The sequence below is a fragment of the Trachemys scripta genome, chromosome 1 (genome assembly GCF_013100865.1).
Source record: "Trachemys scripta elegans isolate TJP31775 chromosome 1, CAS_Tse_1.0, whole genome shotgun sequence".
NCBI lineage: Eukaryota > Metazoa > Chordata > Testudines > Emydidae > Trachemys > Trachemys scripta.
The window spans coordinates 186,893,738-186,917,982 of record NC_048298.1 but is presented as its reverse complement, the minus strand read 5'-3'; the positions used below and the strand labels follow the sequence as shown (position 1 = coordinate 186,917,982).

General features: G+C 42.4%; 1 protein-coding gene and 1 long non-coding RNA gene across 3 annotated transcripts in view; one reads left to right on the top strand and one right to left on the bottom strand.

The window, feature by feature from the left end:
- LOC117867452 overlaps positions 1 to 8,227 on the bottom strand; it is a 44,890-nt gene extending 36,663 nt beyond the window's left edge. Inside the window, exons 1-2 of the long non-coding RNA XR_004643414.1 lie at positions 7,769 to 8,227; positions 5,290 to 5,385 (exon numbers count right to left, since the gene is read on the bottom strand). This is a non-coding gene — a long non-coding RNA (uncharacterized LOC117867452). The remainder of the gene's footprint in view (positions 1 to 5,289; positions 5,386 to 7,768) is intronic.
- Positions 6,884 to 24,245, top strand: part of RUNX1 (RUNX family transcription factor 1) — a 196,959-nt gene continuing 179,597 nt past the window's right edge. For both annotated transcript variants that reach the window (XM_034752486.1, XM_034752468.1), the window contains exons 1-2: positions 6,884 to 7,025; positions 7,206 to 7,322. In XM_034752486.1, the coding sequence (XP_034608377.1) occupies positions 7,265 to 7,322 (58 nt within the window). In that variant the 5' untranslated portion in view covers positions 6,884 to 7,025; positions 7,206 to 7,264. The remainder of the gene's footprint in view (positions 7,026 to 7,205; positions 7,323 to 24,245) is intronic.

Below are 24,245 nucleotides of genomic sequence, written 5' to 3'. Positions count from 1 at the left end.
CGGCAATTATGAGCACTATGAACACCACGCGCATTGTCCTGGAGTACATGCAGAGCCAGAACATGCCAAGGCGAAACCCGGACCAGGCGAGGAGGCGATTGCAGCGCGGCGACGAGAGTGATGAGGAAATTGACATGGCCATAGACCTCTCACAAGGCACAGGCCCCAGCAATGTGGAAATCATGGTGTTACTGGGGCAGGTTGATACCGTGGAACGCCGATTCTGGGCCCGGGAAACAAGCACAGACTGGTGGGACCGCATCGTGCTGCAGGTATGGGACGATTCCCAGTGGCTGCGAAACTTTCGCATGCGTAAGGGCACTTTCATGGAACTTTGTGACTTGCTTTCCCCTGCCCTGAAACGCCAGGATACCAAGATGAGAGCAGCCCTCACAGTTGAGAAGCGAGTGGCAATAGCCCTGTGGAAGCTTGCAACGCCAGACAGCTACCGGTCAGTCGGGAATCAATTTGGAGTGGGCAAATCTACTGTGGGGGCTGCTATGATCCAATTTGCCAGGGCAATGAAAGACCTGGTGATAGCAAGGGTAGTGACTCTGGGCAACGTGCAGTCAATAGTGGATGGTTTTGCTGAAATGGGATTCCCAAACTGTGGCGGGGCCATAGACGGAACCCATATCCCTATCTTGTCACCGGAGCACCAAGCCACCGACTACATAAACCGCAAGGGGTACTTTTCAATGCTGCTGCAAGCCCTGGTGGATCACAAGGGACGTTTCACCAACATCAACGTGGGATGGCCGGGAAAGGTACATGATGCTCGCGTCTTCAGGAACTCTGCTCTGTTTCGAAAGCTGGAGGAAGGGACTTTCTTCCCGGACCAGAAAGTGACCATTGGGGATGTTGAAATGCCTATCGTGATCCTTGGGGACCCAGCCTACCCCTTAATGCCATGGCTCATGAAGCCATACACAGGCAGCCTGGACAGGAGTCAGGACCTGTTCAACTACAGGCTGAGCAAGTGCCGAATGGTGGTGGAATGTGCATTTGGACGTTTAAAAGCGCGCTGGCGCAGCTTACTGACTCGCTCAGACCTCAGCGAAAAGAATATCCCCATTGTTATTGCTGCTTGCTGTGCGCTCCACAATATCTGTGAGAGTAAGGGGGAGACATTTATGGCGGGGTGGGAGGTTGAGGCAACTCGCCTGGCCGCTGATTACGCGCAGCCAGACACCAGGGCGGTTAGAGGAGCACAGCAGGGCGCGGTGCGCATCAGAGAAGCTTTGAAAACGAGTTTTGTGACTGGCCAGGCTACTGTGTGAAACTTCTGTTTGTTTCTCCTTGATGAACCCTCCAACCTCCCCCCCGACCCGGTTCACTCTACTTCCCTGTAAACCAACCACCCCACCCCACCCTCCCCTCCCCTCCCGCTTGCAGAGGCAATAAAGTCATTGTTTTTTCACATTCATGCATTCTTTATTAGTTCCTTACAGAGGTAGGGGGATAATTGCCAAGGTAGCAGGGATGGGTGGGGGAGGAGGGAGGGAAAAGGACACACTGCATTTTAAAACTTTAACTCTTATTGAAGCCCAGCCTTCTGATGCTTGGGCGATCATCTGGGGTGGAGTGACTGGGTGGACGGAGGCCCCCCCACCGTGTTCTTGGGCATCTGGGTGACGAGGCTATGGAACTTGGGGAGGAGGGCTGTTGGTTACACAGGGGCTGTAGCGGCGGTCTCTGCTCCTGCTGCCTTTCCTGCAACTCAACCATACGCTCGAGCATATCACTTAGATGCTCCAGCAAACGGAGCATTGCCTCTTGCCGTCTGAAAAAAAAAAAAAAAAAAATATCGTCTTCAGCCCGCCACCTCTCCTCTCGTTCATGTTGGGCTTTTCTCATCTCCGACATTGACTGCCTCCACGCATTCTGCTGTGCTCTATCAGCGTGGGAGGACATCTGCAGCTCCGTGAACATCTCGTCCCTCGTCTTACGTTTTCTCTTTCTAATGTTCACGAGCCTCTGCGAAGGAGAAACATTTGCAGCTGGTGGAGGAGAAGGGAGAGGTGGTTAAAAAAGACACATTTTAGGGAACAATGGGTACACTCTTTCATTACAAGGTCGCATATTTCGGCTTGCAGGCAGCCATCGTAGGCCACAGTGTTTTGGCTTATTTAACCTTCTTAACATGCGGGAAAGGTTGCAAACAGCAGCGCATTTCCCATCTCAAGGATGAATTGGGTTGTCCATTTAAAATGGGGTTTCAATGTAAAAGGAGGGGGCTGCGGTTTCCCGGTTAACATGCGGCACAAACACAAGTAAACCACCCCCCCACACACACACACACACACGATTCTCTGGGATGATCACTTCACCCCTCCCCCCCACCGCGTGGTTAACAGCGGGGAACATTTCTGGTCCGAATAGCAGGAACGGGCGCCTCTGAATGTCCCCCTTAATAAAATCACCCCATTTCAACCAGGAGAGCTTTCTGGAGATGTCCCTGGAGGATTTCCGCTCCATCCCCATACACGTTAACAGACTTGCTTGCTTTTTTTTTGTAATGTTTACAAATATTTACAAAGTTACACTCACCAGAGGTCTCCTGTGTGCCCTGAGGGTCTTGGGTGAGTTCGGGGGTTACTGGTTCCAGGTCCAGTGTCACAAACATATCCTGGCTGTTGGGGAAACCGGTTTCTCCGCTTCCTTGCTGCTGTGAGCTACCTACAGTACCTCCATCATCATCTTCCTCGTTCCCCGAACCGTCTTCCCTGTGTGTTTCTCCAGTGAGAGAGTCATAGCACACGGTTGGGGTAGTGGTGGCTGCACCCCCTAGGATCGCATGCAGCTCCGCGTAGTAGCGGCAAGTTTGCGGCTCTGCCCCGGACCTTCCGTTTGCTTCTCTGGCTTTGTGGTAGGCTTGCCGTAGCTCCTTAATTTTCACGCGGCACTGCTGTGTGTCCCTGTTATGGCCTCGGTCCTTCATGGCCTTGGAGATCTTTTCTAATACTTTTCCATTTCTTTTACTGCTACGGAGTTCAGCTATCACTGCTTCATCTCCCCATATGGCGAGCAGATCTCGTACCTCCCGTTCGGTCCATGCTGGAGCTCTTTTGCGATCCTGGGAGGACTCCATGACGGTTACCTGTGCTGATGAGCTCTGCGTGGTCACCTGTGCTCTCCACGCTGGGCAAACAGGAAATGAAATTCAAACCTTCGCGGGTCTTTTCCTGTCTACCTGGTCAGTGCATCTGAGTTGAGAGCGCTGTCCAGAGCGGTCACAATGAAGCACTGTGGGATAGCTCCCGGAGGCCAATAACATCGAATTCCGTCCACACTACCCCAATTCCGACCCGCAAAGGCCGGTTTTATCGCTAATCCCCTCGTCGGAGGTGGTGTAAAGAAACCGGTTTAAAGGGCCCTTTAAGTCGAAAGAAAGGGCCTCGTTGTGTGGACGTGTCCAGGCTTAATTCGGTTTAACGCTGCTAAAGTCGACCTAAACCCGTAGTGTAGACCAGGCCTAAGGTGCCACAAGTACTCCTGTTCTTTTTGCGGATACAGACTAACGCGGCTGCTACTCTGAAACGACTCAAATCTGGGTTCCAGTGTGCTGTTCCATGATCCCTTTCCCTAAAGTTCAAAATGTATGGATATTAGCAAAGCCTTTTCAGATGCTGTGTTTTGTAGCAGAGTAGAAACTNAATGTATGGATATTAGCAAAGCCTTTTCAGATGCTGTGTTTTGTAGCAGAGTAGAAACTGCAGTGGCAGGATACATGTTGAAACACTCCGTTTTTTCTCTTGCATCATCTGCAGTAATTCTGAGGTGTTAAAACCAGCCCAGTTGTTGCTTCTCACATAGCATAGTTATGCCACGGCTGGCGTGGCAAATGACTGAGGTGAAGGCATTAACATAGCTAACATTCAGCATGCAGTGGCACTTTGTCCCTAGTGCTATGCCCATAGCCCTGCTGACCATTATAGCATATGCTACGGCTGTCTGAGTATCTAGCTGCCTGGGTGTCTGTGAGCTTTCCCATCCCCGTGATTATTAGAAGAAGGAAAATAAAAAGTGGCTTTAGTTTAGTTATGCGGGGGAGGGATAGCTCAGTGGTTTGAGCATTGGCTGCTAAACCTACAGTTGTGAGTTCAATCCTTGAGAGGGGCCATTTAGGGAACTGGGGTAAAAATCTGTCTGGGGATTGGTACTGCTTTAAGCAGGGGTTGGACTAGACAGGTCCCTTCCAACCCTGATATTCTATGATTCTAACAGTGGTTTGTATATCTTAAGACTGGAATCATTGCTGCATTGAGTTACTAGGGCTCCCTGTGAAAGCTTCTCTTACTTAGTGATCTAGACAATGGGATAGAAGCAAGAGCCAGACAAAGTAGACAAAACTGATTTTTTTCCACTTTCTGTAAAAGTAAGTTGGTCCAAGCACTGCCCTCCACAGCCCTTCAGAATTTCCATGCATTGATTTCACTAGAAAAGCATGTATCCTCTCGGTAAGAACTTCCTAAAAGAAATGCACATCCTATTTTGAAATGACTTTATCAAATAGAACTGAGCTAATAAGTCATAACAAATAACTTGTTCAACCAATTTTGCCTTAAATCTTGCATGTCCTTTGCATGCCTGTGAACAGACTGTGGCTTTCTTGTGTTCCTTATCAAAATAAGAATTTAAAACATATTTTTGTGACTTGTTTGGCCAAATTGTGAGGTGTGTTGCTGTGTATGATTGGCTGAATAAGCCACATGATACTGTTTCTGTTGTCTAATTAGCTGAGCTTAATTCTCACAACCAGGTTTCTGGAGAAAAGGCTTGTAGAAAGTGAATTTGGAATTTGCTTTTCATGTGTTCAGATGGGTAAGCGTAAACCTCATTTTCCAATGGGCATTCACAGAGTAAAACCCATTTGCATGAATGTTCACGGCAAGAGAACACAAAAAAGGAGTAAATATTGGAAATATGAAAGTGAATTTGTTTGAAAAAATTAGGATAGATGCTGGGAGTTCAGCAGCACCCTCTGGCTTAACATGGTTTCCATCATAGACAGGGTTTACCTTACAGTTTGCTTCAATGGCTTTCAGCACCCCCACTATAAAAATTGTTCCAGCACCACTGAAAATTAGAACAAATATTGGAGGAAGTATTTTTGCATTATTCATCTAGCTCTATTATCAAGTAATTTAGACTCTAAATATTTGGCCAACATTTTTGTTTAATGGATTATAGAGGGGGGGAAATACCTAGCGTCCCCATCCCAATCCCAGTGTTCTTGTAGGACCCTTCTGAGCTCCCTCTGCTGGTTCAGACATAGCAATTACCAACCTGACGCTGTTCCCAGCTCTGTGTTGAGACTTGTATCATCAGTCACACTCAAGCACCAAGCAAGGAAATAAGCCGACAGCACTATGTAAATTGCAGCTGTTTTAGAAACACAAGAGATAAGTCAACGTTAGCCAAATGGAAAGGACAAAGTCAAGGAGGGGAAGAGATTTTATTTTCCCACAACAAAATTAGTGTAGGGAAAAATCCACAAGTATTAAAAGTATGGGTTTGTTATTATGTAATGGAGATATGATTCAGGTGGGGGAAATCCTTATTCCTGTGTTTGGCCCGTGGATGTCAGAGGGGCTCTGTGGTTTTAGGGTCTGGGTGCATGAGTCCAATTGCAGTACTGTGGACTTAGATTGTCAACTCTTCAGGGGAGGGACTTTGTGCTCCTTTGTGTTTGTGCAGCACCCAGTTCAATGGGCCGTGATCCAAATAGGGGCCTCCTGTAGCTACTGCAATACAAATAATAGCAACATAGCCAATGTGTACTACTTTTTCTTCAGGCTACACTTTTAACTGCATTTGTCACATTGCATGTGCAAGACAATACTCTTTCTGATATGTTGTGTTAATTAGTTCATTTCCTCTATTGTTACTGGTTCCTTGGCAAGTGTTTAATAGCTTAAAAAAACTGTTGAGCTTCAGGCTTCTGTACAGGTGTGAGGTATCATATTGATTTGCATTGAAGTGCAAAAAGGTAGTTGTCCAGTATTCAGAAGAGGGGAGAAAGGAGACAATAGCTGGCATAACAGTCACTTCATTGTTCTGAAATAAGTAGCTTTTTTTTTTTCTATAGTGCTCTGACCAGAGTCAGACCAGCATGGGCTGGGCTATTCTGTTTCTAAAGGAGCTCCACTGTTTTAGACAGAAATTTAGAATATTGTGTTCTTTGATCAATCTCTTATTCACTATATCCTAAAAACTGATGAGTCTTTACTCAGTTTTCACTCAGGTGAAACTCCTTCTGAAGTCAATGGGAGCTTTGCCTGGGAAAGGACTACAGGATTTGGCCCATTGTCAGTAACTTACAATGATACCAGTCTTTGTTGCCAGCCTATACAGACTGACTTCCTTCAAGTCCTTTCTTACAGATTCTATAGGTTGAAATTCATAATTTCTTCTTTTAATTTCTACACTGCAGATTTGTATCCATTTATATTCTTCTTCATCAGCTAGTGGATTTTTCCTACAGCTGATTCCTAAGGTTTTAAATGATGACATATGCATCCTCCTTTAGCAGCCGACTAATACCAGGGTTTGAATTACTATTGAATAAGCAGCAATGAAATCTCTATCAAAATAATCGGTAGTTCCAAAAACCACAAACAACAAAACAAGCAGAGTTGTACTAAATCAGCAAGACCATTTACAGAATGAGGGGCTGTGAGTCACTTTTTTCCCCCTCCCTCTGCAAAATCTACTCTGTTTCTTTTCTCAGCCTAGGGGAGGGCAGGTGGAGTGGGTAGGGCATTGCTTAGAAAGTTTTGGTTTTTTTTTTAAGTCGACATCACTCAAATCATGTGATCAGCACAGACCAATTGAGACAGGTTGTGGAAAGGGGAACAGTTAAATTTGTAATTTTGGTTGTGTGAAACACTTCTTTGGGCCTCATAAACAACCACAGAACCACAAGTTGGGTACAGAGGCAGTCACACAAGAGCGGGTCCGGGATATTGGTCAGCAGACAGGGCAAATCGTTTTGACTGCAAACCACAGAGTTTCGTAGAGTGGTAAGCATCATCAAACCACAACTGATCCGCTATTTTTTTTTTAACAATTTCAGTGTTTGTTTTAGAAAAAGAATCTTATTATCTGACTTATGTTGCTTCAAAGGCACTAAGATAAAATAGAAAGCAATGGCCAGGAGGAGGGTTATAACAGTGACCATTCTTACTTTTTCACTTCCCAAGGTGAAAGAAAGCATATATTCCCCCACTTTAAAGAGAGAGTAAGTTTTAAAGAGGAAACTATGGCTTCAAACAGCGTATTTGAGTCATTTCCTTCTTACCAGCAGTGCTTCATGAGAGGTAAGTGCTATTCAGTGCTGTTAAATATACTTTGGACTGTCCCATGTTTAAGAAAATGCATGTTTGTTGCACATTTCAGGAAATGCTTACAATATATAGTTTTCCACTTCTGTTTTCTTTGAAAAATTCTTACTAAAGCTAATGTCTGAGGTTATTGGTTTATTAGCTCATTATTTGTCAGTTCCTTAGCGATATTATTATAATTCACTTAAGCTGTTCAAACAGTCATGGCATCCTCACAAATTTTCCTTTTGTAAATCCAAGCATGTTATACTATTCCTGTGAGTTACACACACTACAATAGCAGTAGCATCAACCTGTTTGGTTCCTTTGGCAGAATCATTGCTTTTGAGCTACGGTCATTAAAAATAACAGCCAACGGTATGCTACACATATCACAGACTAAAACAAGCACAGTACTGAATGAAGAGCAAGCTCATACGTACAGCCAGCAGAGCGTGATGCTGTCTCATTTTTGCTACTTTGCCAGTCTGGGTAAAGGAAGAAGCACGCTCACTGGAAACAAGTAAGAAAAGCTCAGAAACTTGCTTAAAGGTAGTTGCAACTCACATAGCCCAGGCGAAGAAGAGGATCAGTACATTTAGTGTTGCTTTTGATGCCGTGTCACTCTCTGCTGATTCTAAATTATTGGCTGAAGCCATACCACATCCTCTGAGGAGGGGAAAAAAATTAAACTGCAACATCCAGAGAAGTCTGGCTTTTCCAGACAGTGACAAAGAAGTTTCACAAGCCTGGTCTAATAATCTCACAGCCCTCGGTAGATCAGATGCTTTAATCATTAGTTATTCATATTAGTAAGCAAGTGGACTAGTGTGAGAAATGTCTCTGCATTCTTGCAGCTAGCCCCCTAAATAGCCTGATACAACTGAACTCTTTCCCCTAAACACCAATCTTCTGACTGTTTCAAGCCATGTGTGCAGGGACATGCATATTCAGTTTGAAATGAATGCAAAACCATACAGAGATCACTCATCGATTTGGCGGTGGTGCTGTGGGAGAATAACATTTTATAACTCTTCAGTTACAGAAAGTTTCCCGGCCTCAGTAGTGTCAGCGTGAGTCATTAGTTATTCATATTAATAATCAAGCTGTGGAATGCGGAAGGCTTGTCAGCTGCCTTGTCACAACCAGCTACATTGCAAGCACCCTGTTGTTGTTGCTGCAGCTTGGGGCCCCTTTGATTTGAAAACAGGGTGAATGCACAGAAAAAGAATGTCATCGCCACTCTCTTTTTACCCTGCAAATGAAAGGTTTTAAGTACATTTCTACTGGCATCAGAGGAGTTTTCAATCATGATGAGCTGTATGAGTCACACATTCTTACAGCATCTTCTAGCCTGTGCAGCAGAGATACTGGAGCTCTAGCAAGAAGCTGCTAACTGCTCCCCTGGCTCCCTCTGAACTAGCATTTCCTTTGGGCTACTAATAAGCAAAGGAAGCAATATTGGTAGAATAACAAGAAGGATCTTCCTGCATTTAGTCAGCTTTTTTTTTAAACTGGCCCAAATGTTTGTTTGCTATTTTATCTGCAGTTCAGGAAGACTTATTAAGGAAATTTTGTTCATTTGATAAGGTAATAAAGAGTGAACCCTGTGGGGCAGTGCTTGAAGTACTAATTCCCAGCCAGCCTGTAGCAGAGTTCTGGAGATAACAGAAGCTGTACCGAGGCACCATATTTAAGTAGTGTCAGGGAAGCTAGTAAAACACTAAAGACCAAGGGCCAAATTCTCTGCGGGCATGAATTGCTGAAGCTCCATTACAGGCAGTGGAGCTGTGCGAGTTTACACTAGCAGAGAATTTAGCTCCAACAAATTGTGTGCATGGCAAGAGTGTCCAACTGTATTATTATTCATTATTTATCTTATCGTAGCCCCTAGGGGCCCCAGTCTGGGACCAGGACCCCATTGTTCTAGATGTTGCATGGATATCTTGGATCAGATTCTGATCTCGGCTATTCTGAGTAAGTGAGATCAAAATGGCCCGCTAACTGTACGTTAGGAAAGTTTGGGCAACAGTTCTTCAGTTGAGTTAGAAAGTGAATGTTTCATAATCACCAAAGAATAAAGCATTTAAACATGAAAGCCTATGAGAGTTTTCCAAATATGCCTTTTTTGCTTCTTCCTCTTCTTAAATGAACTTCAGACAATTTAAAATACTTAACAAAAGTGCTGTTTAGGGCCTCGGGGCAAGAAAAATAATCATTCCTCTGGACGAATTGTTCTCACCCATATTTCTCAATAGTGTTTACACAGACTAGTCATTAAAAATGTCCAAAATGGTATTTTTTTCCCCGCCAAAATTTATTGCACTTTCTCTCTTAAGTGAAATTATGAGGTAAAAGGGAAAATAACAAGTTGTTTTCTGCCATGAATTTACTTTATCAGTCCATGCAGTCCTCTCAGAAGGAAATCCATAACTCTTTTTTAGCGTGATACTATGTGAAAATTGGGAAAAAAAGAGGGGAGTGGGGAAGCAAAACAATTGTTTCACCGTCTGTGAACAGTGACAGACTTAGAAAGCCTGACATATTAATTTAATGTGGTACACCACAAAGGATATGGCCCTTTTTCTATCGCACCACACCAGGTCCTCCCTTGTGCCACTAGGTAAAGAAATGAAGATTGTATTGAAACTTCTGCTGGAGCATCATGCATGCTGAACACATTAAAATGTTTGTCAGGACTACTTCTAATGAGTGCCTTATTCCTAGTTGTATGATTTCAATGCAAGTTTGGGGTGGATGGCAGGAGTATAAGGGAAGAGTACTCCTAAGGGTCTTGTTAAACTGCAGCCAGCAGAAAGCAGTCAACCCATCTTTCTGTTGAATATGGGATTATATCATCAAGGCTCTTATGTTGTAGTCTGTGTCTGATCTGTTCTTCCTGTGTAACCCCGTATTATTGTAAAGGTTTTCTCTCTGCTAGAAACATCCCAGGCAGGTTGTATCAATGAGGTTGCAGCAATGATATTTTTGGAGCAAGGAGAACGTGAAAACGAATTCCCTCGGAATTTCTTGTGGTTAAATAATGTATAAAATAAGAAATAGGGATTTGAAAGCTGTTTCCTTGCATTCTTGGAATAAAAAAAAGTTACTATTCCCTAATGCGGCCTAATAATTTTGCCTGTTATGAAAAAGAGAATCGCAAGTCTTGTTGTAGGGGTTTTTAGGGGGATGCATGTAGCATGGACTATTTTGGAAGCGTAGGTTATATCTCCTCATCTTCCCTTTGTTTTGAAGTCTGGCTCTTTATTTCCATATATGGAAGAGGTTGCTTCTGGATTTTGTCTCTTTGTTTTTTAATTAAGGCACTTAAAGCTTTTGGGTAGGTGCAATTCTCTTAGAAAAGTACATGACTCGCTGCTGTCTTATTACTTATAATTTATATTATGGTAGTGTCCAGATTGGGACCCTTTTATTCTGAGTAATGTACAAAAATCTTACTGATCTTGCTCTAAATAGTTTGCAGTTAAGGCCCAGATCTTGAAAACTCTTATGCATGTGCTTATCTTTGCTCATTAAAGTCCATGGCTCTGACTTGTCCTGCAGTTGGATCCAGGAAATCAGTAGTTCTCCTTGGGTCAAAAGAGTCTGTCTAATCAGAAATTCTCTATTATCTGAGTCTAGATTATGCGTATCTCCTGGTTATGACTCACTCAATAGCTTCTCTTGTTAGAGAGTATGAGACTTCCTTTCATATGAATATTTGTCTCTAAAATATTTTGGACTAATGGTGGTATAATATGTCCTCCAACAGCTACCATAAAGGCAGGTTATCTGAATAGCTTTCTTGATATCCCTCTTTGAATCTAGATGTTGAATGATATATGTGGCACGACTTATACTTAGCAGTGTAAATAAACACACTCATTGACTGCAGTCAAGGGTACTATTCATGGTAATAATCACCGTCCTTAGTGGTGTTTCCATGATCAGACTTTTAGTTCTAACATAGTTTTGGTGCATGTATACATTTGGGGATTGCACATTTGTGAGAATATCCACATGCAAAGTTGATTTCCAGTATGAAGCATCCAATACTATTACAAACATTTCCTGTAAGCATGGCCATGCAAGAAAGAAAGGAAGAAAGAACTCTGATGGTGGATGGCATAGCATCCAGCCCACTAAGTAGTTTATGGACTTCTGAGACAATCTGCTGATATTTGGGCCCCTTTAGTGTTTAGATGTGTTTCCCGTGCCAAACTCTGCTCCCCTCCCAAATGCTGATCACTGCATGGCTCATCTGTGGGGGTGTTGATCCTTAGAGAATTTTCAGAAGGGAAAGAAATAAATGAAGACAGTTGATGATGTCAGCCCACTAGAACCCAGTACATTATTCAGAGGATTCATATATTGTAAATATTGGGAATATCTCTGTAGAAAAGGCATTTTTTCCTCTGAGAGATATACAGCATCTGACTTTAAATTAATACTAATTTGGAAAACTCTATTCCTCCTCTTGCCCAGGTCAGTGACTTTTTTTAAGGGTGATTAAAACAACTGAATATTTTCAAAATAGAAAAAAAAACACATTGCCACTGAGTGGTGATGAGAGGTAAAGACAGTTCCTGTTCTTTGCAGACTGTCAGAACTGTAACAAAAAGTTAACGGGTGTGAGTACTATAGAGTTAGTAGTCTATCTGGTGAAAAGGAAGTTGAGCTAAAGAATCTCATAAAAACTGTGGTGTACTAAAAGAAAAGGCTTACACAATGTCTGATTTACACAGCCTCTCCTCTGTGTTAGACTCATTTTATCTATCTATCTATATACACACACGAGTAAGTGACTGTGTGTGTGTGTTTATTTAAAAGATTTGGATAACATTGAGAAACCAGAACATAGGAATCACTGTGAAGAAACAGGTAAAGTATCTTAAAGAAAAGATTAATTCTCTGGTTTAGTAAGACTGAAAGATTATATACTGGGCCTGGACACTAAATTCAATGTCTAAGCAAGCATTAAAAGAAGTGATGTGCGGTGGTGGCAGGGTTAGCCAGGATTCACAAGCCAGTGGATATGACTGATTTACAGATACCCAAGATTGTCTCACTCTTTATCCTGTCACCAACAGTGCCTCTGGGTTACATTTCAACTAGAGAACCAGACTCTAGCTCTGAGGTACTTGGCCAGTGGGAAGTAAAGCTATCTGATATATATATTACAAATACATACAACATTAATGCAAGGGAAGTTGCATTATTTTGACAGATTTAAAACCTGGAGGAGCATCGTACAGTTTCATTGCCAATCAGAGGTGATGCTAGCTCATTGGGGGCCTTAAGCAGGAATATTTTTGGCTTCCTTCCCCTACAACACATACTGAAAAAAGCAAATAGGGGCCCCCTTCAGCCGCTCAGGACCCTAAGCAATTGTTTAGTCTGCTTATGCCTAGTGCTGGATCTGCGGCCAATGTGTAGTCCTATATTGGTTCTATACAGCAAAGTTTCAGTACTAATTGACCATAATAAGAACAATATGCTTATTTTTAAATGACATTTATAGTCCTATGATGTTGGCAAGTTCATGGTGGTGAAAGGTAAATTAGGTATTTTATTGTGAAGCAGAAGTAGGCATTCTCTTTATCTTATTATCTTTGAAGGGGGAATCTACAACTAAACGTGGGAGAAAAAATTACTATTGATTCATGTATAAATGGACATAATTGCTGTTAAAACTTAAGTGGAACCACTATTGAGGAATCAGTGAAGCTATATTCTCTGCTTCTAGCCTTGTCTTTGAAACCTCCACTATAAAATATTATGGAACCATATTACCAGCTGGGGATCAGGGAACTCATCATCATCTGGCCCCCATCATGCCCATACTCCACAGCTGGTGCTGATGCACCCTCTGGATGTTCAGGGGTTTGGGAGGGGCTGAAATTTCCCATGCTGGGGCAATCAGTTTAAGGCCCCTCTGCACCGCTCTGGTGGCATAAAGACACCTTAGCCAGGGAAGAGGAATCAGGCCTTTTGAATGCTCACTTTAAATATAAGGATACAGCATTGGAGTACATCTACTGAGGGAATAGAAATCCTTTTTCTTCACAGAGGGTGGACCATGGTTATAATGTGAAAAATAACTGTAAAAACGGCATCACGTCACCCACATCTATCTCTCAATATTTTTTCAGATCAAATTTGCTCAGTTTATAATAATAGAAGGGGATATTTCTAATGGCCAGCCCTGCAAAAACAACTTGCCTGCCCTGAAAACACAACAAAGTCAAGCTGAGTTTTTTCTGGCTCCTGTTTCACTGAAAAGCAACAAAGATTCTGCACTCAGAAGTGAGTTAACAATCCAGATGAACTAGAATAGAACCTGCCTCACCCACGCATAGTTATGTTGGCCCTGCAGCTCTAACACCAGAGTGAGAAGCTAGTCTAGTTGGTAAAGCAAGCAAGTCTGACTTAATGGGAAAGCAAATCAGTGTTGAATAAAAAGGTACAGTATACACATCACTGAGCGTAACTGCACTTTAAATTTGAGTCCTACCAAATCTCTCAGTGTTCGCTGTGAGGCTGCAGGCCTCAAAGTAGGATTTTGGTTTCAATTAACCTGCATGGAATTACTGGTGTAATTAATGTGCCAGCATAAGGCTCCTAATGTTAACAAAATATTCTCTAGCATTTCAAAGTGCAATCAGAGCTAATGACATACGACACAACCTCTTCGCTGAAGCCTTCAGATTTTATACAACTCTGTGTATTGCAGTTTGAAAATCTAAAAGTTTATTCAGAGTGAGGGCTGATTTTTTTTTTCAAAATTACATACACACATCCAGTCCTTACTCTTTATGGTGAGGAGGAGCACATTGTGAAACAAGTCCTCAAGCTGAAGTAAATTCATTCGTATCTGAGACGCGATACCAGAAATAATTTTTCAAAGAATGTGTCATTAGCCTCTGGAGCTCATTGTTACAGGATACTGTTGGGGGCCAAGAATTTGCAGGATTTGTAAAAGGACTGGACATTTATATGGATAACAGTATTCAGACTTAAAACAGCAATTCTTAAAAGAACAGGAGCTTTGGAAGGGCTATTAAACTCCCTCCTCCCCCCCAAAAAATATTTCAGGGCAGAAGCCAACCTCTACTGATTGATGGGTAGGAAGAAATTTTCCCTTATAGGCAGGTTATTCCAAAATTGCCTTCTGAAGGATTACTGCACTTTGTGCTCTGGAGCTAGCCATTGTCAGAGCCAGGATACTTGACTAGATGTATCTCGCAGGGCTGGCTCCAGGCACCAGCTTCTCAAGCAGATGCTTGGAGCGGCCGCTCCGGAGAGGGGCGGCACGTCCAGGTATTCGGCGGCAATTCGGCGGACGGTCCCTCACTCTGCCTGGGAGCGAAGGACCTCCCGCCAAATTGCCGCCGCAGATCGCGATCACGGCTTTTTTTGTTCGTTTTGGCTGCTTGGGGCGGCCAAAACCCTGGAGCTGGCCCTGGTACCTCGGGTCTAATTCAGTAAACAATGCCTATGTTCCTTTGATAAGCCACAAGCATGTATCGCTAATACCCTCTCCACCACCTCCCTTCTGATCTTATGAGTGTATATAATATGTATATGGAGTTGTGGCAGACTAATAGAATGCCCATAAAGGCCTGTAGTAATTTGGTATCTCCCATGTATTTGATAGCTTGAGACTTGTCTGAACAAGTATCTGTCTAGCCCCTAGAAGAGCACCATGTACAGCAGCTTTGCCTCTGGTAAACTGAGAGAGATGGAAATGAGGCTAGAAATTTCTGGGTTCAAAATAATGACTTTTCTTCCACATTGGTCCCAGCAGGATAAATTACAGGTTTAAGTACAAGATATTTATTAGTGTAAAATATAGAATTCACCACGAAACTGGATTTAGACATTTGAAATATCCTAAAATGGCATTAGTAGATTTGATCGTAAGTCTGAGCAAGTAGAGAACATGCAGTTGCTAACCTTACAGCAATGCTTCCAGTTCATCCTTCATACCATCTTCAGTGCCACCACTTCTGCTTGTGAGGAAAGCTGTGTGAAATTTGTTAGTTTCACTTCGCAGGGACTTGTGAAACCATGTTCTATGGTTTTGATCTGTCTGGGTTTTTTACCCCATATATTTCGTTTTGAGTTTCAAATTCCAGTGAATCCAAAACTCACTCGGAATAGTTTAGGGGTTTTTTTGGTCTGATTTCATGCTGAAGTCATGAAATGATCATGATTTTGAGACACACTCATAGTCTGTCCTCAGGTTTGGTTGTGACTGGGGTAGGGTACAGTTGAAAGATATGCATCTCGTAGCAAATCTTTCCATGAATGTGGTCTGAGTTTAAGGAAACCTGAAACCAGCTGGATTTCATGTGATTTGCTGCAAACATTTCAGCCAACCCACCCTTTTCAACCCATTGACCCTATCAGACACTTGACCCTTTAATTTGCCCTTTTTTGGTCTTTAAAGGGGAAAGATGTCCATCTGTTAAAATATTTTTAAATCTACAAGTACAGTCCCACAATATGCAACAGATGCACAAGTTCCCCCTGTGACAAATATATTACACATTCTAAACTCTGGTCACACCCTCATCTCTCATTGCATTTTAACTGCTTGTATGGTGCACACCTGTGGTGTTCAGGCAAAGCATGTGGCTTTGGGATAATCAGTCATTCATAGTAACTTTAAAATTATTTTGCACCTTTAAAAAAAACATATATGAAGATGTCTGTATCAACAAACATATGATAAAGCTTCATGCACAAACCTAAATTACTTTATAATCAGATAACACAGCTTCTGTTAGCATGTTGAGCTTAGTATGAAGTATGTAGCTTCACACCATTTGCAATGTGCATATGAGTTTTTTCACCTCTTAATGGATATGTCTGTATTTATACTTTGCACATCAAAGAGTAACAGGTTGAAAAGTTACTCGTGGCATAATTCTTAGCGTGCAGTCTTGTCCTCACTGAAGTTAATGGCAAAACTCCCATTGACTAAAGTGGGGCCAAGTTTTTGCCCTTTAATCTTGTAGTAACTATATATAAAAACCTGAAGAAAAATTCAAAGGTGGGAACAAGGCTAACTTTGAACCTCTGAGTGTCTCCCAGTAGAGCCAAGAGAATTGTCATTAAGTCATAGATGTCTTGAACTGGTGAAAATGAGATTGTCAGAATTGTTGCTGGGGTGTGCGTGGGGTGGTGGGGGGTTAATCCATAACATCTTTACCCTAAACAATTACACACAACATATGTTATACAGCGAGTTTAAGAGTAAGTTTTTCCTATTCGTAGTTATTGGATTATATTTTAAAAGTTAAAGAGGAGAAAAGTTACTAAGCGACTGGCCTGATATGGTGGTGGACCTGAACTAACCAGTGTGAGCATTGTAGGAGTCTTGATACGAGCCTTTCTTTATCACATACCGTTCTCTAGCCATATATAGAAATCCCACTGATATAAGTATGAGCGCCTCGCAAAAGAGCAATGTGAGGATATGGTCCTTTAACATTTATAACAGGAATTTTGTGAGTGCAACTTGAAGTTCTGTCCCTATTGCACATTGCCATATGGAGAACACTGAAATGTAAATATATATTACCTCTAGGCCATACGAAGTGCAACTGAGTGTTACAATATAGTTAATATAGTGTTACTGGGGTTTGTTTGTTTGTTTGTTTGTTTGTTTGTTTGTTTGTTTTAAGGCCTGCATGTAAATGTTTCTGATTTTGCTTAAACTAGGTGTAACAAAATTCATAGCCCAAGGAGCAAAACCAACAACAGGTTGTGACTGTGGGCTGCCAAATCAGTGTGAAGAATTTATAAAGCCCTGGACTTGTGTAGCAGTAGGAGCACTGCTGTAAATGGAGATATAACCTGATTTAGCAAGAACAGTTACAGCTGAACTAAATGCTGGAAGCCTAGCCAGACAGTAGAGACACATGCTTTCAGGATAGTTAAGTGAATTTGGTGCCTTTCAAAGCTGACAGATAGACAGCAGTGTCATCTTATCCCAGGAACAAGTACCATATGGGGGGGAAAGCAGTGCAAAAGTCCCTCCATCCACCTGCTAGTGCACCTTAATAGCCAGGCCTGCAGGGACTGCCTTGAGGAGCAAATGGGTGCTATAGTGATAGTCTACATGCCCATTCATGTTTTTGGCCTTGATGTTGAGACTGTCTAAAGTAATAATGAGTGGTGGGTGTTCGATGTTGGACACCAGCTCATTAAAACCAGCACTGTGGATAGTCCAGTGATTGGGGCACAGGTCTAGGCCTAGGGAGACCCAGCTTCAATTCCCTGCTCCACCACAGACTTTCTGTGTAACCTTGGGCAAGTCACTTAGTTTCTCTAGGCCTCAGTTCCCATCTGTAAAATGGGGATCATAGCACTTTCCTGCTTCACAGGGGTGTTGTGAGTCGAAGAGTGTGAGGTACTTTGATTTCTACTGATGAGAAGTGCTATATGATGAGAGCTAGGTATTATTGTTTCACATACCAATAGTAACATATTTTCATCACCATTGGCTGCACTGCAGCACATAACTTAGAAGTGAGAGAGGTGAGTAATATCTCACTATGCAATCCACTGAGCCATCTAGTCCTCTACCTCCCACCTCACCCCATTAATAGGGTTAATCTCCCAAGCAAATATGGGAAGTCTCCTGGTTACAGTATGCCAGGCTATCATTAAGAAGGAGATATCACATTTTCATGTGTGAAGTTATGGGGTAAACTGCTAAAGCTTTATTGTGATAATTCGATCCTCTTGCTGCCTTGCAGTTCTGTGCTAAGCTCTCAGCTGCAGTAGATTGTTTTAATGAATGAAAATCCCCATTTGAAGTGTCTAACTCTATGCATGCTGTTCTTCATGGTAGCTTTAGTTCTGGGAGAATTTTTTTCTTCCCTTTAGATTGCAGTAGTTGACAAGTGCTGTCTACTCATTTGGTTTTTACACTTGAAAATTGTACTGGTAGGAGTGTGACCTTTTTTCTTACACAGATATAATTATGCTCGTACAAGCCCTAGCATGGATGCAATTGTAATATACCAGACTGTAATTAAGGTGCCATATACTGGTATAGCTTTTTCTCCTTACCATATGGGAATAAACTATATCAATATATTCTCATAATTGCATCCACATTTGCGGGAGGGAGGATGTTTACCACTTTAACTACACCCCTATAGCTAAAGCTGTACAACCTCCCAGGGTGGACTCTGCTATACCTGTCTAAAGGTGCTTATTCTGGTTCTAGCTATATTGGTATCATTAACATGGTAGGTGTAGTCAAGCCCAAATTCAAAACCCATTGATGTCAGTGGAAAGACTCCCATTGACTTCAGTCAACTTTGGATCAGGTCCCTAGTGGGCAACTCCCACCACGTAAAAGTCAGAGTGTTAACCACCCAAAATAAGGGTACAGTGCTAATGCAGCTCAATTCAGCAGTCTCTCATCCCGCAACTATACAAACAAATGAGTGCAAAAGAAAAAGTAGGGAGGCTAATTCCTCTCCATTGCCCCCTTCTCAGGAGCTCCCTCTGAAGCCGTTTCACTCCTTTTTATAGTGTTTGCCAGGGCCGTTAAATAAAAATGCCATTGTATAGATTGGAGATCACATTTCAGGCTGCCTGCTGACTGGAAGACTCCTTTTTACGTGCTCATTAGATCAGCCTCCCCCTGCTCCCTTTCTCTCTCTTACTCCCCCTGTTTCCATCTCTCTCCTATGAGAGTTTCACGCTTTCAGCCTGTTCCAGCCCCTCTCTGCGCCCTGCTTTGACTAAACGGCAGCAGTTTAAGATCAAAAGCATTATTTAAACAGAAGCAGTTGGAGGGTTTTTTTTTTAGACTTTCATCTTCCCTTGCAGCTTGCAGAAAGCCCACTCCAGCCGAAGGGATGAGACAATACAACAGGCCCACACTGCAGGCTGTTGCTCTGGATCAGTTCTGACAACCCCTGCTGTGTCACAGTGGATTAACCTAGTGTCCTACAAGCTACGGGCCACACACTGTAAAACCAGAGCACACTTTACAAAGATGTGTTCTTTTTTAAGTTCTGCAAAGATCCGCTAAGCCAGAATGCTGCCTATTTTCTGCTCTAAGCATTTGTTATTTAGCAGACTGGGCATTATACACTATTGCTGGACGTGTACTGGGCACAGGGCAGGCATGTCCATTTTTAATTGCCTGTGTCTTGAGGTCTGAATTTTCAATGTCTAGTCTGCATCCAGTTATTGGGCATCCTCATCTTCCCCTGATTTTGCATAACTGAATAGATGGACTCGGAGGGCAGATCCTCTGTGTGTGAACTGGGATAACGGTTGAATGGGGCTAGGTGGGCATTTGGCATTCGTAAAGGCTTTCTTTTTAATGGCAACCATTGTGTTTGGTTTCACAATCATAAACTGAGGTAAAACAGCTTTCATTCCAGAGCAGAGGGAGTAACACCTGACAATATTATTCAGCATATTTCCCGTTCTTTCTGTTTATGTGTTGTCCTCTCTGTGTCTCTGCAAAATTCTCCTGTTGAGTCTTTATTCACAAATTTCTTCAGCAAATAACTCTCTATCATCAGATCATTGATTACATATATTCACAATCCACATTAGGTTGGCTTTTACTTACTTAAGTCGTGTAGTATCATTTCTGTTCACCGACTTGCTGACTTGTCAAGCTGACCAAGACAGCATGAACTGTCTATTTTACAGTCTCCTGTATAATCCATAATTTGGTTTTGGTGGATAGTTGAGCATACGATCTTAAAATTGTAGCTTTTTCTGAATGTTCATACTAGTTAAACTTGTTTTCTCAAGTGATGTTGGAAAATGGGATGGGGTGGGGTGGGGTAGCTCAGTGGTTTGAGCAGTGACTTCCTAAACCCAGGGGTGTAAGCTCAATCCTTGAGGGGCCACTTAGGGATCTGGGGCAAAATCAGTACTTGGTCCTGCTAGTGAAGGCAGGGGGCTGGACTCAATGACCTTTCAAGGTCCCTTCCAGTTCTAGGCAATAGGATATCTCCATTATTCTATTCTAAAAGGGTCAGAAACATGGTTGAATTGAAATGTGCTTAAACATTCAAATGTAATTAATAAGATAATGTGAGCCATAATCAAATCCTAAGTAGGTGGATCATGTCATATTCAAGGAGTATGCATGAAAATAACTGCACTAAATTTTTCCTGTCATCAGAATCCAATACAGAAGCACTGTAAAGAATACAGCAAGAAGGGAAGATCTATTTTATTGTGAAGGCCTGATTTAATTGTCACATTCCGACATGCCAGGAGAAGTTCTGTTGGCCTCAGTAGAGTAACCTTGATGTTTACCATTCTCACTGAGTTCAGAATCAGGCTCTCCATTTCCATTGGAATCCCCTCCCAACCAACTCTGACTGGCACATTTTGGGGGCTGGAGGTAGAAACATATACGGCTGTTGATATCTGATACACAGGTGTTTAAAGTTGCCTTTGCTAGTTAGCCAGCATCAGCCACAATAATGGAATATAAGTAACTCCCACAGTTGCTGTATGGGGAGATAATCCATTGGCATTTAGCCATCTTTTAACAAGCTTGGTGATTGAATTAGGGCCACTGTTCTCAGCCCCATTTCACGTACTTATTAAATTCTCTCCCTTTCTTTACAGATATTTTGGTTAGAATTAGATAGATACAGGTGGTTAACACCTGTTATCGCTCCCCTTTGTTTGTTATTTCTGCAATACATCTTGGGCTCTTTCAAGTTGGTACAGAGAGTAAGAGAGAAAAGGGGATAGAAAAATAGGCCTCTGGTGGTGGTGATGTTCAGTAGTTGGTTTTCCAAGTTCACAGCTGGCACTGGCCCAGTAAAATGCACATTCATCCACTACCTTTATATGGTCCAGCTGTTTCGTTAGCCTTTCTGCTGAGTTTCAGATCCTGCAGTTCCAAATTTTGCATGCTCCAGAGAGTACCATTGGGTTTTGTGTTCAGATTGCCTTATCAATAAAAGCAGCATACTACTGCATTTGTCTGAGGATGTTTTTTGCGGGAAAGGTGGTAGCCCTCCTGGTGTCACTTGTGATGTGCTAAGGCAATTAAATCAGTGCAGAGACAGAAGTGATTCTAAAAAAAAAAAAGCAGAAAGTTATTCTTACGTACTTTCATATAAAATTTGTGCCAAGAAAATGAGAGATTTGGGTACTGATGCAACATATAATGTAGTAGACAAACATTAACAAGGTTGTTAAGCCACATGCTTGGCTGAAGCAACATCCTGAAGGTTATGTCTGTAAGATTTCAGGCTTTAGGGTTTTTCCCTCTATTAATCCATGCTGCAGTGGTAAATAAAAAATAAATTGAAATGTGTGGCTTGCAGTAAACAAATAATGTGTGCACATTTTCAGTCGTATTTTGCCCTGGGCTGACACTGAAGTCAACCACCAAGATAAAATTCCTGTGATGTGCCAGTCAGAAACTGGCTCAGGGATTAGAGAGTGGCATTCTTGTACCTGGTACATTGTAATCATTGCTGCTAAAAGATCTGTGCTCGTTAGTTAATGTTTTAAGATAAAAAGCAACAGAGGGTCCTCTCTAAGGTGCCACAAGTACTCCTGTTCTTTTTTTAGAGGGTCCTGTGGCACCTTTAAGACTAACAGAAGTATTGGGAGCATAAGCTTTCGTGGGTAAGAACCTCACTTCTTCAGATGCCACAGGACCCTCTGTTGCTTTTTACAGATTCAGACTAACATGGCTACCCCTCTGATGTTTTAAGATAATTATCCTTTGTGGGAGTTGGGCAGTGTCCTTCTCCCGCTCCTTCATGTTGCCGAGATGCTTTGAACGATGTTAGCCTACATCTCCAGCATGTTGCTACAGTCAGTCATTTTGGCAATATTGCCAGAGAAACTCTTTGTATTGGAATATATTGAGATCTGCCTCAAGCACAGCAGATAATGACAACGTTGAATGTAAATACTCTCACCATGTTGTTAGTATGCTCATTCAGTACAATGATGACAGTACTGGGAAAGGCTCTTTTTATTAGATCCGTGGAAAAGTTTTCATTAGAATATTTGCTATTTTTTTTTCCCCTGGTGGTTACTGAATCTCCAACATTTTACTTCACTGGGAAATTTCAGGAGGCTGGTTGATGTTTTTTTCTCAAAGGAAAGCATGAAAAAATGTGGAAATCCCCTTTCATGGAAATATGGGGTTGGTGAAATTTCAGACAGAAGCTTTCTCCTTTCTGGGGGGGGGGGGTTAATTTCATTTGAATTCAGAAAAATCTAGTTTGTGTGCAAGAAAAGGGTATGTGAACAGTCTGGTTTGTCATGCACTATATGTACCAATTTGGCCCATTTTTTTAAGCCTTATACCTAAGATGAGGGGGAGGGTGAAAAAAGAGGAGTTGGCAATCTACCTTGAGCTTGTGTAACAGATTACACATAGGATATAATTTCTAGAAACATCTTAAAGAGGCAGGACAGTAGCATTCTCCCATCAGAGAACTGATAGATTATGTGACTTACCCAAGGAAGTGTGGGGTAGAAGTGGGAACAGAACCTTAGTCTCTTGAGGTACAGTTCAGTGCCTGAGTATCCACAAGACCATCCTTCTTCTGTGCTTTGAATTTAAATTTGCTAGAGTGACTATTCCCACCAGAAACCAAATTTAGAGTTATACTCATCCCAGAAGGGTACAGAAATTTAGAAGCCCAATCACAACTGAGCAACCCAGCTCAAAAAGCAAGGCATAAACTAATGGAAATTCATGAAAATGTAGTCCAACAATTTTGAACAGATAATTTTTTAAAAAACTGAGAGCTGTTTGTGGACATTCTCCAAACAGGAAAAGAAGGAACACTTGTTGAAAAAATTATTCATTACATGTTATTTGCTCAGCTCTGCTGGAAGTTTTTAAAATCTCATATATAGGAAAAATAACGCACTAGGGTTTTCTTTGGATTGGCTTAAAAACATCACATTTTCCCACCAGTCAAAATGGTTTCTGCTGGCCTTCCTGAGCCTCTTGAGCACATGGGATAGGCTCAGTCAATCAGAAAAGCCAGACATGCTATGCAGCACTTAGCGTACCTCCTCTCGGACAGATCCCAGTCAAACTCTCTCTGTTGGCCTCTCCGCTGTTTGCTCTGTTCCACAGGGGTTACAGTGAACGAGAAGCTGGATATGAGTCAACAGTGTGCCCTTGTTGCCAAGAAGGCTAACGGCATTTTGGGCTGTATAAGTAGGGGCATTGCCAGCAGATCAAGGGACGTGATCATTCCCCTCAATTCAACATTGGTGAGGCCTCATCTGGAGTACTGTGTCCAGTTTTGGGCCCCACACTACAAGAAGGCTGTGGAAAAATTGGAAAGAGTCCACCGGAGGCAACAAAAATGATTAGGGGGCTGGAGCACATGACTTATGAGGAGAGGCTGAGGGAACTGGGATTATTTAGTCTGCAGAAGAGAAGAATGAGGGGGGATTTGATAGCTGCTTTCAACTACCTGAAAGGGGTTTCCAAAGAGGATGGATCTAGACTGTTTTCAGTGGTAGCAGATGACAGAACAAGGAGTAATGGTCTCAAGTGGCCGTGGGGGAGGTTTATGTTGGATATTAGGGGAAAAAATTCAGTAGGAGGGTGGTGAAGCACCGGAATGGGTTACCTAGGGAGGTGGTGGAATCTCCTTCCTTAGAGGTTTTTAAGGTCAGGCTTGACAAAGCCCTGGCTGGGATGATTTAATTGGGGATTGGTCCTGCTTTGAGCAGGGGGTTGGACTAGATGACCCCCTGAGGTCCCTTCCAACCTGATAGTCTATGATTCTATGCCACGAAAATGAACCAAGCCACTTAAAAAGTGCACCACTAAAAGATGCACTGAAATTTTCAAGAAATCAGGAGGTGTAGGGGAGGGTGGGTAGGGACAGAAGCAACTAGGCACACGTTTGACATTTT